The sequence below is a fragment of the Harpia harpyja genome, chromosome 4, assembly GCF_026419915.1.
Source record: "Harpia harpyja isolate bHarHar1 chromosome 4, bHarHar1 primary haplotype, whole genome shotgun sequence".
Taxonomy (NCBI): domain Eukaryota; kingdom Metazoa; phylum Chordata; class Aves; order Accipitriformes; family Accipitridae; genus Harpia; species Harpia harpyja.
Genome location: NC_068943.1, coordinates 34,855,936 through 34,873,096, shown reverse-complemented (window position 1 = coordinate 34,873,096; position 17,161 = coordinate 34,855,936). Strand labels below are relative to the sequence as shown.

General features: G+C 41.4%; 1 protein-coding gene across 5 annotated transcripts; it reads right to left on the bottom strand.

The window, feature by feature from the left end:
* Positions 1-319: 319 nt before the first annotated feature.
* Positions 320-16,659, bottom strand: LOC128141485 (GPN-loop GTPase 1-like). Of its 5 annotated transcripts, XM_052786228.1 has the most exons (15): positions 16,501-16,659; positions 16,309-16,402; positions 15,165-15,204; positions 13,582-13,648; positions 12,688-12,725; positions 12,086-12,164; positions 11,889-11,983; positions 10,469-10,514; positions 8,228-8,374; positions 5,823-5,905; positions 2,968-3,007; positions 2,159-2,249; positions 1,556-1,663; positions 788-926; positions 320-689 (listed from the first exon to the last, which is right to left on the bottom strand). In XM_052786228.1, exons 1-14 carry the CDS (start codon positions 16,588-16,590, stop codon positions 820-822), a joined length of 1,125 nt encoding a protein of 374 aa, XP_052642188.1. In that variant the 5' UTR covers positions 16,591-16,659; the 3' UTR covers positions 320-689; positions 788-819. The 5 variants fall into 5 exon arrangements, with proteins under 5 accessions (XP_052642188.1, XP_052642189.1, XP_052642190.1 ...); XM_052786229.1 differs by lacking the exon at positions 16,309-16,402 and having other exon boundaries at positions 320-926; positions 16,501-16,591; XM_052786230.1 differs by lacking the exon at positions 16,501-16,659 and having other exon boundaries at positions 320-926; positions 13,582-13,655; positions 16,309-16,407.
* Positions 16,660-17,161: the final 502 nt, after the last annotated feature.

The following is a 17,161-nucleotide window of genomic DNA, read 5'->3' as shown; positions in this document are numbered from 1 at the left end:
GTGCCTGTGGTACCTGCCAGGGAAGTAAGTATTAGCCAATCTCCAAGCCCTTGTCTACCTTCCATGTAAGCACTCATCTATAGAAACGCCTTTATTTTACGTTACCTGCAGATATGTGCAGCCGGTGCACAGCCGTGCATACTTTGGTTCTCAGTGGAATCAAGCCAGATTCTTTTAATTACTTTCCCTCCTGGGAACTTTCTTTACTCAGGTTTTTCCTAGGAGGCATCTGTATTGTGTCTATGTAATGTAATTAAGATGCACTTGCTGTGCATCCATATGGGTGGGCTGTAAGCATAGAAAAAAAGTCTCACATTAGAAAGGTGAAATGAAATCTGCTGCTATTAACCATCATGCATTTGTTAGTACATAAAATATATTTAATTAAAACCAAAACATCAAACACTAGATTGATGAAGTTTCATGCAGCAGAGATTTCACTCGTGTCCTGGCTGCAACAGACACCTGTCTGCACAAGGTGAACAGAACACACTTCTGGAGACCAAGAAATACTCTAGATGCTAATACTGTCAGAGCTCAAAATCTGAGCTCTCAACAGGCACATCTAAAGAATTTGGAGCAAAAGAAAGTCCTATCTGGTTCCTTCAGCTTCAGGAAGTCACAGTGGCAGACAGCCAAACGTGCAGTCAGTTGGATACAAGACCTTCAACTCATATAGCCAACAGTTGCTGCAGGAAGAAAGATATAAATATGTCAGAGGAATTTGTTCACAGATATAAGATTTCATGCATGGTTCCATGCAAGTTTCTTTATGCTGTTCCTTTACTTTTAACTCCATTACAAGGGATTCCAAACCCTCTATTTCTGAAGGTCTCGTTCACTCGGTTTGATGCTTCTCTGGTATTTCATCCGCGTCTCTTGCATAAAGTTTCTGAAAGCTGGTTCTTCATGACTCTCCTCAGTAACTGCGGGGAGAAATCCACAGTTCAGCACTATTTCAGGACTTGTTCTACTTGTGTTACTGAAGAAAGCTAGAGTAAGGCTAGTCAGGCCAACACATAAAGTCTGTCTGATCTTCAACTTCATTACAAGGCAAAATAAATACGTGATCCTAAAAATCAATGGAACAGGGAAAGAATGAAGATTAAGTCTGCATGCTATATAAGAGAAAAATCACACACTGTAAGAACTTAGAATATTGCTCCAAGACCAGGAGTCACAGGAAAAGGGAAGAGAGCCAGGGCCAGAAACTGTAAGGCCAAAAAGATGATGAAACATATTGTGCATTAATGAAGTTCAGAGGTCACTGCATGCTCCAAGCATAACAAGTGGTCTGGTTTATGCATGTTATACACCTATTAAAAATAATTACTTGAATAGAAATTTACAATTGAAATTTCACAAAAGTTAGAGAGTGATATCACTGGACGAAGCATTGCAGCTGGGCTTCTGCTACAGATTCAGACACCTAATGACTGAATGTTTGCTTGTCTTCTAGGCTCTCATTACAGTCAATCCTGTTAATAAAATACAGAGGGTATTTCCTGACTCGACAGGCAGCTTTTAGACCGGATCAGATCCCTCATTCCCTTACCTTCATGGTCAATGTCATCAGTATCACTCTGCCTCTCTTCTTCTTCGTCAAGAGTTCCTCGTGTTAGGATCAGCTCGGAGGGACCCATTGCAGAAGCATCATCAGACCCTTCAAGGGAACAGAAACGGCTATACACCAAACAGCATGCTAACAAGTAAGTTAGTGTGTGCCCTGACAATTTCTATTTGTACATAAACACAGCAATTAATACCTACTCTAAAGGGGCAGAAAGCTGCTTCTGGATTCCAAAGATATAGGACAGACTGCATCAGCACCATGCTCAACCTCATATAAGCAACAGTTCAAACAAGAGCAGAGCTTTCTCATATTCTAATTTGACTGTTTCACCTTTTCTAAAGTATTTCATTACTTCTAGTATGTCCACTGCTTTATCTACACAGCAGGGTTTTTTCTCCTCATGGCTGTGACTGACACACAGAAGAGCTAAGTCTGACACATCCCACAGGAACTAAAACCCCACTCCTCTTCACTAACATGAAGCTGCTTTCAAGCTTTTGCTGTGAAGACAGAAAAGTACTGTATGACTTCTCAAGGCAGAGTCTTCAGACAACTGCAGTAAACTTAACCTTCCTAGTAAGGTACCTGCGAGTGTGTTGCCCTGCACACAAACGCTGCCCATGTCCTTCCACAAGTGTTCCAGCTGCTCTTTCTTTTGTTTATTTTGAGCTTTCTCCTGTAGGTACAAAGTTACATGTGAATTCTGCGTATATTTAAAACATCAGAAGAGTAATCTCACCCAGTACTGGCAGTCTGTCCTCCAGCCAGAAAGAGGACGTCAATAAGCAGGTCTTACATTACAACTAAGGTTACAGAGAACTTAGGGATAAACATGGAAAGCAACCTCCAGCACGATGGACTTCCAAAACATTTTCAGCAGCATCAGGAAGCCAAACTCAGTGGAGTTGTGCCTGCAGAGAACTTTCCTTTGGACAGCCAGAACTGAAGGTGAGCAGAGCTACTGATTTTGGTACTGCAATTCAGTCTTCATTTTTAATTGTCTAAGTCAAAACAGTACACGTCACTGGCGTGGAAAGGTACAGCGATATTCTCAACAAATCACTTTGGAAAGTTATGTTTAAAAAAGTCTCTATCCTTCTGAATGGAAGATATAAAAATCTTTCCCAATCATTTTCTCACAATTTGCCCAAATAAATTATTAGCACTAAAACACTGAGCAACATCTGTTTTACAAAACATCTTTATTTTTGTGAAGATATGCTCCACCAAATCTAGTAAAAAAAGACAGATGGCGAGCTTCAGGACAGGAGTTTTTCCACACTAAGTATGATCAGTAAATTAAATGTTAGACCCTCCCATCACAGAGGCAATTGTGTGCATAAAAGTGACCCCAAGATATACTGCCCAGGTATACAATAGTTAAAAATACTTACCAGTGTTTTTCTCAGGCGCTCATATTCTGGACGGTATTCTCTGAAAAGATAAATAAAGAGACTGCATTCAGTCTTAACTAAAATGAAGTAAGGATCATCTTGGAGGCTTGTTTCTACCCCAGAAAGAGTTTTCTCTAGGCTTTCATGTTTGAGAGACATTTCAGAAACACTTAATGGTACTTTTTACCCAGATTTGGATTCTGAAACCAATGGATGCAAAGTAAGTGAACATGTCATTGAAATAGCAAACCCTTCTCACACTGTCTCATTGGATAAGAAATTAAACCAGCTTGACTGAGGTAGTCATTTCACTGCTATACCTAATCAGCTCATCTATCACTCTCTTATCACAGACATGACTTTCTCTGCCAGTACTTGTGCCTCCTAAGACAGTTCAATGGGATCTCATACAAAAAGACTGTTCACAGACTTCCAAACTATTGTACTATGGGATCTTTGAAATATTTCTTTAATGAAGTAAGGATAAAGTGGATGTGGATACCCACTTCTTAGAATCATAGAATGGTCTGGGTTGGAAGGGACCTTCAAACATCATCTGGTCTAACCTCCCTTGCCACAGGAAGAGACATTTTTCACTACATCAGGTTGCTCAAAGTCCCGTCCAACTTGACCTTGAACACTTCCAATGGTTGGGCATCCACAGCTTCTCTGGGCAACCTGCTCCAGTGTCTCACCACCCTCATCATAAAAATTTCTTCCTTATGCCCAATCTAAACCTACCCTCTTTCAGTTTAAAACCATCACCCCTTGTCCTGTCACTACAGGCCCTATCAAAAACTGTCTCTCTGTCTCTCTTATAAGCCCCCTTTCACATACTGAAAGGCTGCAATAAGGTCTCCCCAGAGCCTTCCCTTCTCCAGGCTGAACAACCCCAACTCTCTCAGCCTTTTTTCATAGGAGGGGCGTTCCAGTCCTCTGATTGTTTTCGTGGCCATCCTTTGGACCCACTCCAACAGGTCCATGTCCTTCTTGTACCATGGCCCCCAGAGCTGAACGCAGTGCTCCAGGTGGAGTACCATGAGAGGAGAGTAGAAAGGGAGAATCCCCTCCCTCGACTTGCTGGCCACACTTCTTTTGATGCGGCACATGCTATGATTGCCTTTCTGGGCTGCAATAGCACACTGGCGGCTTACGTGAAACCCTTAACTAGGGTTTCATTATGTAGGCAGTGTATCCCAGAATAATTGTTAGGTTATGTATAAAACTCCTCAGCACCTCCAAAGAGCACAAAGAGACATTTGGGAGGGAGGGGAAAGCACAAATAATACCCTGCCCAGATACTCCCAGGCCCATCACAGAGAGCCATCGAACCATCAAAGACACATCCCAACAAGCCCAGAAGAACACAAGGGCACAGTGGCAGGCAGGGAATCCAAATTAAGGACTCGGAAGAAGGGATACCTTATCCCAGCTACTCCCAGGGCTGTCCCAGGAGAGCCATCAGCCCCATGGTCCAGGCGTGAAACCCATCACCATGCCTCATTGGGAGCTCTCTGGATCACCTTGTGAGCACAGAAGGGTGGCTGCCTAGGGGTGCGGGACACATTATGGGATGCAGGGAAAGAGCATTTCAGGATAGTACAGGATTTATTACAGGATGTTCAGGGGAGGAACCAAAGGTGGGAAAAGGGAGGGATTTAGGAGATTTGGGGAGGAACAAGCACGGGAAATAAAGGGATAAGGGAATAGAAGTGTCTATTTGCATGTAAGCAGAGACAAGGTAGTATGCAGACCTGGGGGCATGACCAGGCCAGACTAATCAGACCTGGGAGCATGAAGCTGTAGCAGCCCCTCTCCAGCTATCCAATCCAGCATGATATATTTTCCTCTAACAATAATCTATGGTCTGGTTTAGGTATTTCCAAGTAATCCAAGTCAACCAGGTTTGCTTTCTAATGTTATAGAGCAGCCTGGCAGTATTTCATGGGGAGGAATCCAGTAAGGAGCAAATTCTCAAAGAATTACTGAATTTCAACTTGCTCATCTATTCAGTCTGCCAAACCGATCTGTTAGCTTCCTGAGGACAATTCAAACCTTGACCATTGTATGGAATCAGAGGAAAAAAAATGACTTCACGGATTTGCTGGCTGTGGCAGTACATCCCGCCCCCCCCATCCTGCCAGCAGGAAATGAAACTTCTCCAGGAAGGGAGAAGGGGAAGGAAACCCTGGAGGCTGCAGGTTGAAATTTGAACTGGCCAATCGAGATGCGCCAGGTACACCGAGGTGACCCTCCTGGCCAATAGAATTAAATGACCACAGGTCAGATTCGACAGGGGTATAAACGGGGTCCCGCTGGAGGACACGTTGGCAGTCCTCCTCGGAGCAGCGGGTCTGCAGTTGGGGACTCCCCCTCGGGCCAGGGCACTGCCCGAGGTAACTCCTCAAGGGAGAGAGCCCTCAGCTTTTAGGTGAGTGATACGCGCATTTTGAGCCATCACTTTAAATCTTGGGAATTCTTAAGTCAGCCGTGTAGTATTAATTCTCTTTACATCATTGAGCCTGTGGTTTTATAGAATGTTATCGGACTTCTAACTAACTTCTGCTGAAGAATAAATCTGAGTTTTAACACCTGTTGGATTTGGTTAGTCGTGCATCCGTAACACTGGCACAGATAGCTTTTACTTTTTCACTGAACAGTTAGCACAAAAATTCACCACTGAATAGTTCCTTTTGACTGCTGCTTCTTATGCTGACTCTTGCACTTAAGTTTATTAGAAACCCTAGACCACCTTGGCTGTGAAAAGTGTGCAGTCCTTCAAATCAAAGGAGTGGGCTCATGAATCAGTAACTTCAAGTATTCACTGGGTCAGGGACCAAAGGTTATCACCTTACCTCTCATATTCATCTACAGCTTTAGAAAGCTGAACAAAAAAATCATCCAGTCCTGTGCCGAGCACAGCAGAAACACCAACCACCTATAAAAGAAAACCATACACCAGAACTGAAGAGTAACTGAACCAAGTTTTTAGGTAACTGATGGATGATCAGAGCTGGAAAGACTAAGCAGTATCTTTAAAAAAACAAAAACAAGAAACCACCTAAACTGGAAAAAGAAAGAGGGATCTGATGATACCCATTTAATCATCACAGTGGCATAAGAGTATGCAGTAAAACTCCCGTTTCTGTCATTCCTACTTTCAACCTCTTTCTCCACCTGTTAATGTTTGCTACCTCTGGTTTTTGGTTGGGGTTTTTTTTTGTTTGTTTCAGGTTTTTTTATTCCTTTCTTTCTCTCTCTTGTTTAACTCAGGAACCTGGGTTTTCCTGTCTGTTTTAAAAATTTTACTGGGGGAGGCGGGGGGGGGCGGGGAGCAACCATTAAAAAAAAAAAAAAAAACTGACTCTGCACCCATCTTTGTACTTCCGATCTCAATACGCCACAAAAAACATAGTTAAGACATTACAATGCCTAAACGTAATGAACAAGAGAGGGCAAATCAAAAGAAAGATCAAGTCCTTCTTCTGTTTACTTGGTTATTGTTAATAATCCAAGTTCTCATTCTGAACCTAGTATTATAAGTGGTTACTATGACTGCTGCAATATCAGTGGACTAGAATTAAAGAGCAAAATAGACCACAAGAACTGACATTTTGCCTCTGAAGTTCTGCCTACTTGTATTTGTATTTAGCTGAAGCACATTTTAAAAGGTACCCAATCCAACCCCCAGAACAGCAAAAAGATGGAGAATTTAATCAGTTACTATGGCAATACATTCAAACTGCACATCTGCTTTCTAATTTGAACTTGTCTGTCATTACACTTTTGGCCATTTGTTCTGCTTTTATTAAACCAATTATCTAAAAATACGTTTAATTAAGACTATTATTACCAGCCAGTACTTGGTGACCCTTAAGAATCTTACATCCTCTAATGAAAATTCTCCCTCTTTTTCATAAGCAAGACAGTCTTAAGTACTCACTTTCAAATGGAAGACTTTTTCCAACAGAGCCTTGCATTTTATCAATAGTCCAGTAAATATGCAGACAATCAAGCATTCCAAAGCATTTTAAGCATTAGTCTAGGTACTGTGCTGATATATATTAATATTTATACTTTCATTGCACTGAAATACAAGCTGCCTTCTACTGTATAATCCTCTGCATATGTCCTGCTCTCCACTCTACTATTCTAATATATATGACGTGCATATAAACAGTTGATTAGCAAATAAGGACTAGGAAATACTTTAGTCCTGTATACGGCACCATTACAAAGACTGTATATTGTTCCACATAGGGCACTTATAACATTTTTGTTTTGGCTAAGTTACCATTATCTATATGAATGGAATCACTTATTTATTTTCATTGCCTTTCTTGTAATATCCATAAAGCCATTTGCTTGCTTTTTCTTAAGTAAAAGCTGATGAAAAACACAATTAGCTGAACCCTTTTAGCACAGACTATGGGACCATTAACATCCTCCAATGTATAGTGTTTTCAGAGAAACTGAATGGGTTTGTCCTCTGGTAAGTGGGGAAAAAACCCAACACTTTTTCTTGCATCAGCAAATATGCAGGATTTTGTTTGTTTGTTTTTGAGATTCTTTCCCTTCTTCCTACATAGTAAATTGCCCAACTGTACTTGACACTTTCAGAACAAGGAAAATTATCTCACATGGGAAACACTGCAACACAGAACATTACCTCTTACCAGCCTATCTTAGCTTTCTTCTGATGATTAATCACAATTCAGTGTTAAATGATTCAGGCTGCCATTCAGTGTGACAAGCAGCTAAAGTTATTTTATGTTCAAACCAGCAAATCCTCACCCCCAGTGCAAGGCTCATCAACAGATTCCAGTTCAACAGGGCAGTGCAAAGGCCTTTTACAGGACAGAATGGCTGAGGTTGGAAGACACCTCTGGAGATCATCTAGTCCAACCTCTCCTGCTCAAAAAGCAGGATTAACTAGAACAGGTTGCTCAAGATCCTGTCTGAGTGTGTTTTGAGTATCTCCAAGGATGGAGACTCCACAGTTTCTCTGGACCATCCATTCCAGTGCTCAATCAGTAAAATTACAGTTAATTCTTTTTTCCTCTTCTGTTTAAACATAGTTTCCTGTATTTCACTTCATGTCTACTGCCTCTTGTCCTTTCATTGGGCACCACTGAAAACAGCCTGCCTTTGTCTTCCTTACATCCTCCTATCAGGTGTTTATACACATCAATAATATGCTCCTTCAACTTTCTCTTCTCCAGGCTTTTATGAGAGCTAGTAAAAAAAGGAAGATTCTTACCTTCAGTGAACTGTAAAATTCATCCAACACTAAACTCATAGAACGAGTCAGGTTACTGACATAGGATGTCTCTTGATTCAAGGCATCCTGAAAAGTCTCAAAGTCCTGCATCCATTCTACTGCAAAACTGTGGTCAATTATGTCAGTCTGGAAGGAGAAGAAAAAATTTTCATAAGTAATAATGATGAATTCTTAGCCTTAGGCTGTTAAGCGGACAAATAAAAAATTTCCATTTTAAACTTACTTTCAAAATGCTGATCTTTTCAAAATATTCAGCCCTGCTCTGAAGATTTCCAAGCTCTGTTTTTATCAAACCAACTACTTGAATACAGGAAGAGAAGACAAGCAACCACTATCCCAGTTTTAAGAAGGGGTGTTTAAGGAAACAATTGCAAATCTAAAGGCTTCTATGGTTTACTGGAAAGGGGCATCCAAAAACTGCATACTGTACAAGAAAGTTTAAGTTGTAAATATTAGATCGTATGATTGTGGCCAGACACGAACAGTCCTCATTGAAGATCCCATCCTTTCTTGACTGGCTTGGGGGCCAGGGGGGAGAGGGAGCCATTTCCACATTGGATAACAGCCTACAGGATCTTTATAAAAAGTGAGCTGTGCTCTGACCTGAAGAAGTTATAATCTAAACTCAGTGCAAGACGATGGACACAAACAGGTGAGACGGTTCCATAATTTTACATGGATGAGTATGTAAACAGTCGATTAAATAGTTTTATAAACATAGCTTACCACATGTATATCCACTATTATCACAACATGAGGTGTCTAGAACTCTGATATATTTCATTTGCCAGCACCCATGGGAAGGAAGAAAATAGATGAAGAAAGTATTGCTTAGCATTACTCAAGAGATTTGAGACAGAACTGACTCCATCAAGGGTCAAAGCCTGACTATTTAGAGTTAGCTTGATTAAGTTCTAAAAATAAAATTAAATCAACTCTAGAAATTACATTTTTTTTCCTCTGCAAATGTTAACATTCCTTAAATCTATGTGTTTCTCACTGCACATATATCAGTTCCTTGGGATTCTTCCATTCTTATCAAGAGTCAATTTTAAAATGCTTGTCAAAAATTCCTCAAATGCTGTTGCCCTTAATTTTTACCGAAGGCTGAACATCAGATCAAAATGAAGTTTAAAGTTATGAATCCTAAGCCTTGGGCCCACCTCTCCTTACATATACTAAGGAAGTCCTATTTCTTTCAGTCTTAAGAGAGAATGATTTTCCTATCTCATGCCTTTTTATAGAGAAAAAGCTTAACAGCTTATTCTAAAATTACTGTCTTGAGTTAGAAAGAAAACAGTGTACAAAAACTTGCTAAGTAAGCAAGCAGATATCAAAGACATGCATGATTTGGGTCACTGGGAAGATGTGTGTAGTTGGAGTACATCAGACACTAATCCTACTCGGCTGGTGTGAGGTAAAATTTCACATTCAAAGCATGGGTTTTCTAGAGAAAGTGTATGGGATATACGTGTGTGCACACGCAAAGCTTGCTATGCTGGGGAGCAATTCCTTGAATACAAAGAATGTCTGTGGGGAAAATGAAGAGTACTCGCACCAAAAATCTAATGGGATTCTTTTAATATGGGAAATTGTTATGTTTAAAGAGTCAGCTAGCTGTTAAGTTCAAAAGCACTCCTTTAAGGCTACAAGTACCTTACACAACAGTGAAGGTGTATCCTTAGGCTAGTAAGTATCTGCGTTCTGGCAAATACTGGTGTATTTTTAGTGTCACAGATCAGGACCAAACACTTTTTATTAAGTTTTGCTTGCTACAATACATGGGATTCTTTCCTCAAAACAGGCAGGTGTTACACAATTCCCACTGTGAGTCATCAGTCTGCTGCTGAGTAGAAATAATTAATGATTAAGACAATTGTTCTGAGGAAGCAGGGGACTGTAAGACCAGATTCAGTAATGAACTTACCCTTATGTTACAAAGTTCCCTTATAGCCTAGGGTTAACGTGCAAAACATTTTTCAAACTGTTAGTATCATCTCCAACTTGAATGTTTGGGTGTAACTGTCCATCCCTGATTCTTCTTGTGCATTTATATACCAGATTAAAGACCACTTTTAGATTCGGTTTTCAGCCTGCAGCTCCCTCCCAGCCTCTCTTTTCTAGAAAATCTGTTATTGTGATAAGACAAAAACAGTACAGCAAAGCAAGCTAAACAGAACAATGTTCCACTAGGACATAGAAACCATAGCTTTAACTTACTTTGTTCATGACAACAATGAAAGGTAGCTTTGTCTTGTACAGGATACTGGGGCAGGAGGTGGGGGACAAAAAAAAAACACATCACAAAAAAACATTAAAAATTAATTTAAATCTCACTAGAATAGAAAACAAGCATAAGGCAGACAAGACTTGTGCGAAACTGAATACATTTGACTTCAAAGATAAGTATTTTCCTCCACATCAACTAGAATGTAATTTTCACCCAAATCCTGCTTACCATAGTTGAACAAAATATGCTCCGCCAAGATGTAAGCGCACATCTGTAAGATATAAAATCTCCTTCTACGCACCCAGTTGATTCTGATTACTATTTCCTATGACTCTCAGATCCAAGTTTTTAACTCTCTCCACATTTTCTAGTTATTTTGACTCAAACCTTAGGTTCTGAGGTATTTGTGAACTGAGCAATGAATTCAAACAACTCAAAACATCTATAAAGCAAAACTTCATTGAAACATGAGCTTACATATTCATTTCACTGTATATATTCTAGCATCTTTTGCTCAACACGAGTGTCAGAAAATGCAGCATGTAATAAGACACGTTTTGCGTACTCCTATCACAGTGATATAGCTTTTGACCTTGGTACAAGGATTGATAGGTTTTTTGAAAGACGCCCACTGACTCCTAAACTATTTTGCTTATCCAATGAGAAAACCACTAAGAGAATAACCAAAACAGCATTACATGGATATGAGGCATCATCAATGTGCAGTTGCAGCCCAGAAAGCCCACTGTATCCCGGTCTGCATCAAAAGAAGCGTGGCCAGCAGATCGAGGGAGGGGATTCTGCCCCTCTACCCCACTCTCGTGAGACCCCACCTGGAGCACTGCATTCAGCTCTGGGGCCCACGGTACAAGAAGGACATGGACCTGTTAGAGTGGGTCCAAAGGAGGACCACGAAAACAGAGGACTGGAACACCTCTCCTATGAAGAAAGGCTGAGAGAGTTGGGGTTGTTCAGCCTGGAGAAGGGAAGGCTCCAGGGAGACCTTATTGCGGCCTTTCAGTATATGAAGGGGGCTTATAAGAGAGACAGAGAGACAGTTTTTGATAGGGCCTGTAGCAATGGGAAAAGGGGCAACAGTTTTAAACTGAAAGAAGGTAGGTTTAGACTGGACATAAGGAAGAAATTTTTATGATGAGGGTGGCAAGACACTGGAGCAGGTTGCCCAGAGAAGCTGTGGATGCCCAACCATTGGAAGTGTTCAAGGTCAGGTTGGACAGGGCTTTGAGCAACCTGATGTAGTGAAAAATGTCCCTGCCCACGGAAGGGGGGGTGGACTAGATGGTCTTCAAAGGTCCCTTCCAACCCAAACCGTTCTATGATTCCCCTCTAAAATAAGTATCAGAGACACAGCAATCAAAGCAGATAGACTGCATTTTCAGCTTTTCTTACCTGCAAGCATACAGCATGTTGGACATAAAGGTGATAGGGTTAGTACTGCGAGAGGTGTCCATCACATAAACAACAACTGAAGGAAAAGAGGAAGCCTGGAAACACAAAGTAAAAGATATTTTAATTAGAAGTACATGCTGTTCAACAGCAACTTCGTTCACACAGCCTCACTGACAAGTCATGTAGAAAACACTTACCAAGGCCTCAGTTATGATGGTTCCTGATGCTGACCAGGTGAATACCTCAATTTGCCCTGGTGTGTCAATAATAACATACCTGGTAAGAAGTCATCACCGGCAAAAAATAAGGGAAAATTAGTTAAGCACAAGGTCCTGTTCTGACTAGATTACCACAAGCACATAATCACATGATTATTCTGTTACAGATCAGAAAAGCTTCTCCCAAACAGTGATAAGATTTATGGACATGCCTGAAAATTTCCTGTGTGAGTTTTGTAACTAAGCAGCACGTACTCTCTTCAGATTCTATTAAAGTTGAAAGCAATCCATTTGACACTTAGTACTGCAAACTCTTCAGAAGAAGAATTAATTGTTGCCTATTTGAACAGCGCGCGAGAAAAAGTTACAGTCTAATGGAAGACAAGAAAAGCAGAACTGGAATCAGCAGACATTTCCTTGATATATCCTTGTTTATCTGTTCTAATTCTATGCCCTTTTCCACATAAAATTTACACCAAGGCTGAAAAACAAGTAGAAAACATGCAGAGAGCCTTTTTAGGATTTCATATGGTTTTCCCACAGTGATCCCAGAAAAGTAGAACTTGATAGAATGTACTCACTTGGATGCATTTTGCCTTTTTTCAATAAACTTCATCACCTGATTGAAAAAGGAGTATACTTTGTATTTAGGCTCACAACAGGAAACTCTCATGATCATTTCGTAACAGAAACTACATTAACTTGCACAGCTGCATGTATGTATCAAAAGAAGATTAAAGTCTCTAAGCTTCTCAGTGTGTGAAAATGCCCTCCTAAGGAAGAGTGAAAATGCTTAGACACTGCATAGGTCAAAGACAACCTTGATTTTGTCTGTGTTCTGGCTAAAGAAATGGTACCTGGCTAAAGAAATGGTATAACAAATGCAGTTGTTCCCTGCCTTTTTACTAAGAGATTGTGCACTGTCTCAATCTCTTGCCCAAGTTCCCACCCCAGCACTGACTTAGCATTATGATTTAAGAGAGCAGTCAGTTATCAAATAACCCTACGAAAACTTAACCCATTTCCAGAAGTGAGCTTCCCTACTTCAAAATCAGAGCATTCATATGAAAGATTTTATAGCAAATGTGGGAGCAGCTCGGAACACCTGGCATTTGTTTTCAAGAGTGAATGTTAGAATTTGTTGTGCTGCATGTTTGCCAAGCCTTTGAAGAACTAGTTTTACAAGGTCGGGTTGGAGGATGGCCTGGTGTATGCCTGGGAAGATGTGGCTGAAGACAGTCACGAGTATGCGTATGGAATGTTTTTATCTTTAACTGTTCTGAGGACTGGCAAACAGCCCAGCCGAGCCAGATATGCGCTCCTGTGTTAGTAACATTTAAGTATGCTGTAAGAGACAATAAAGAGTTCCTTTTTTGCCGTTGCTTCGGAACCAAACACAGTGCTCTCTGAGGCTCCAAATACACAAAAAATCCCACAGCCTCCCAGCACAGTATCACGTAGGAACAACCTCATACCTGATCAAATCTTGTAGCAAAGAGATTGAGAGAGGTCACTATTCCACCATTTGGGCCCAGCCCATATCTAGACACTTCATTTAGGAAAGCAGATGATTATGCAGACCTCAGAGGGCTGCTGCTTCAATTCTGGTATTAGTTGGCCATGTACAATGCACATTGGATACCTTGCAGCAAAAGACAATGCCCCTAATATATATACAGTTAAGTCTTTTAAGTGATGCAGTAGCATAACAAATACAAAGTGATCTCTCTCTTGCCCAAACACTGTGATTGACAAAAGGAAAAGGGGCTATGCCGTGGCTTCTCCTTGCCATTATTCAAGCATTACCATTCTGTACAAAGACAAAATATACGTATGTGTATATATCAAAGCCATCTTTGTCTTTCCAAAAAGATTTACAACACAGCCAGTAACTCAGAATTTAACAATGCCCTGAATGCACTTAATTTTGAAAATTTATACTTCAAAAGATAATTAAAAGGTTTCTCACACAAATAAATTTTTAGCAGAATTTAAATTATAATGCAAACGAATGTTGTAAAGATACTCAAAGTGTCAGCTTGAATATGAGGATTTCAAAATCCTTTTTCACACATACATATCTGTATACTAATTACGTTCAAAGAAACAAAGAATCTTTTTTTTTTAACTGCATAAGAACCAGCACTGATTTTCATCAGTACATACCATTTTCTAGGGCCACTACTCTCAATATCCAAACATGAGGCCAGACACCCTCCTTAAGCACTATTTAATGAGATGCTTAAACTCCAGTAATGGCTAACAGACACAGTAAAGCAAATAATGCACCTACATACCAAACTGAAACTTAATACTTGGATGTTTTTCTGGTAACTCCAAATCAAACAACAGCCAAAATCAAGAATCCTATCCCCCACCATCTTTATTTTTGTCTAAAATATTAAATTTAAGAGTCACACTAGCAAGTCAAATCCAAACACTGTATATTATCTCCATCTGCACCAGCTATTACTTAAGAGATAAAGGACCTCCATACCCCTCTGGAAGTGCAGTCATTTTAGTGTAATGTTACTGAACTAGTCATCAAACTACTGTGCAGCAAGAGCCAACTGTCCAATGTCTTTGAGATTCAGAAAGACAACAGTGCTTTGATTATGGTCAAACAAAGTGGAAATAGTTTTCTCCACCTACCACAGGCAAATAGGAATTCGCGTATTTGTTTGTAACAAATAAAACTAGACTTCTTAAAACATGGAGAAGAGGCTGCTGGCTTCCACAAAAAAAGATACAAGCTCTTTGAAAGAACAACAGTAAAAAAAAAAAAAAAAAGGTGTGGGCAGAGTGCCTATTATTTGTAAAAAAGTACTACTTAGCACAGGAGAAAATGACCTAAGGAGTATCAAATCTTGTAGAAGATATGTTTCTAACCTCACATGCAAGAAATACATAGTCAAAAACTTCTGATCTTCACACAACACACTGCCTTACTGCAATCTCCAACACCTCCTGCCCCCTTCATTGTAGTGTGTGGAAGTGACAGACTCTTTTCACAAAATCTGAGATTCCAAATATCATTATTTAGACAAAAAAAGGATACTGTTTCATGACTTCTTTGTACTTCACAGTGTCCCTGATATCTAGAGGAGGAAGACATATAAATAGTTTTAGAACATCACTTTTAAAATATCCTTCTTCATCAATTTGCTGATAGGTGAAAGCCCTTCTTTTTCCAGCAAGTCTCCTTTTGTCTCAGTAACAGATCTAGCACCAACAGAAAAAATCTCCCAAACAGAATAAATAAAATCTAACAGATTAGCTATGCTCTCAACATACATGTGAAACCCAACGTAACTCATGTGAAACACCACTAATTTAGGTATTTAGCAGTAACCGTTTCAGTTGAATTTTATTCTCATCTGATCAACATCAGTTAACAAAGTACCTATATGTAATTGTATTATTAGAGATCCAGCACTGGAACAGGTACTCTAATTATTCATCTGACATCAGTAAACCAACTTTGGTATCCACACTGCCTTTCTTATCCTCCGGAGAGGCAGGCTGACAAACTTTAGGAAGTTTAAGAGACAGGACCCTCACAAACCTAATGATTGGTAAGCCCTTTGGAACAGCTACACATAAAGTCTGTTTTATTGTTAAGGTCTGTTCTCTAAAATTCATGTCTCTTGAATTGCTTTAAAGAAGTTATTTGGTAGCGCATATGGCTACCCCTGTTGTGGATGTAGGGAACCAGATCGAATCTGTTAATATGGTCATCGCTGACAAAGAAAAAAACCCACAAGAACCCAAACACATCAAATCACACCAGATGATGTAAAAAAACGTACAAACGCGATGGAAGAATACCTTTGGTCCTAAAAGTTCACATGTTAAAGACTGGCAGGAGAAAGGAGTTAAATTTACAAAAAAAAAAAAAAAAACAAAACAAAACCAAAAAAAACCCCCCACCTTAAAGGCCTTCCTTGTGTTAGGACTTGGAATCTCTTAAAGAGAATGCAAGCAACCTAGCCAAACCCCTCACGTACCCCTCCCCCCCGCTTCCGCGAAAGACAGGAAAAGCAGTATACCAAAAATGGTTTTATTTATTCATGGCAAAACATACTGGCTTTCTTCCGGCGGACTCCACAAACACGCCACACCTCTGGCCCGGGACCACCCCCTCCCTCACACCGCCCGCCACCCGCCACGGCCCGCGGCTAAGCCAGGGCGGCAGGACTCACCGATGTTAGCCGGGAAGGGCAGGTCGTGCACGGCGGGGTCCAGGTTGATCACGTACGGGGGGCAGCGCTGCCCATGCAGGTGGGCCGCGAGTCGCTAAGGGGACACGAGGAGGCGTCAGCCCTGCTGGACACGGGGGCAGCGCTGGGGGAAACCTACCGGCAGCTCCCCACAGCCCCCCAGCCGCCCCTCACCTGCACGAAGGTGGTTTTCCCGGAGCCGGCCATGCCCAGCACCAGCACGCACACCGGGGCCGTCGTCACCAGCGCGCTCGCCGCCGCCATCTTCCCAGCACCCGCTTGTCCTTCCGGGGCGCGAGGAGCACGGCGCGGGGGCGGCCTTCCCCACAGCACCCCGCCGTGACGCGCGGGGGACTCGGCCGTCGCCCTGCCGCCGCCGCCGCCGGCCGGGTTCGCGCGGCTTACCCGCGCCGGATGGGCCCGGTCGGGGCCCGGGGGCAGCTGGCGGCATCCCCCCGCGGGGCTCGGGGCCGGCTGCCGCCGTGAGGAAACTACTGTCCGAGGACTGAGCAGTAACTCTGATGAGACAGTCGGCAACCTTTCTTCTGCCTCACCGAACGGAAGCGCAGAGTCCAGAAGCAAGCGAACCATTCGCAGGCCTGCTTACCGTTGGAAATGAGGGGAATAAAAACCAGCATTAACAAATCTTCAGCAAGAAAAAGGTACTCATCGCTCTTGGCTTGATGCAAAAGTGGTTTTCTCTCTGGTTCTTTTATGAGGGATTAGATGACTTCTGAAAGACATGCTGCAGTTCAGCCACAAATTACGAGCTTGGTAATGCTGCTTATGTATTAGGAGAAATAAACTTCCTCCACTGCAGAAACATAGGTCAAAT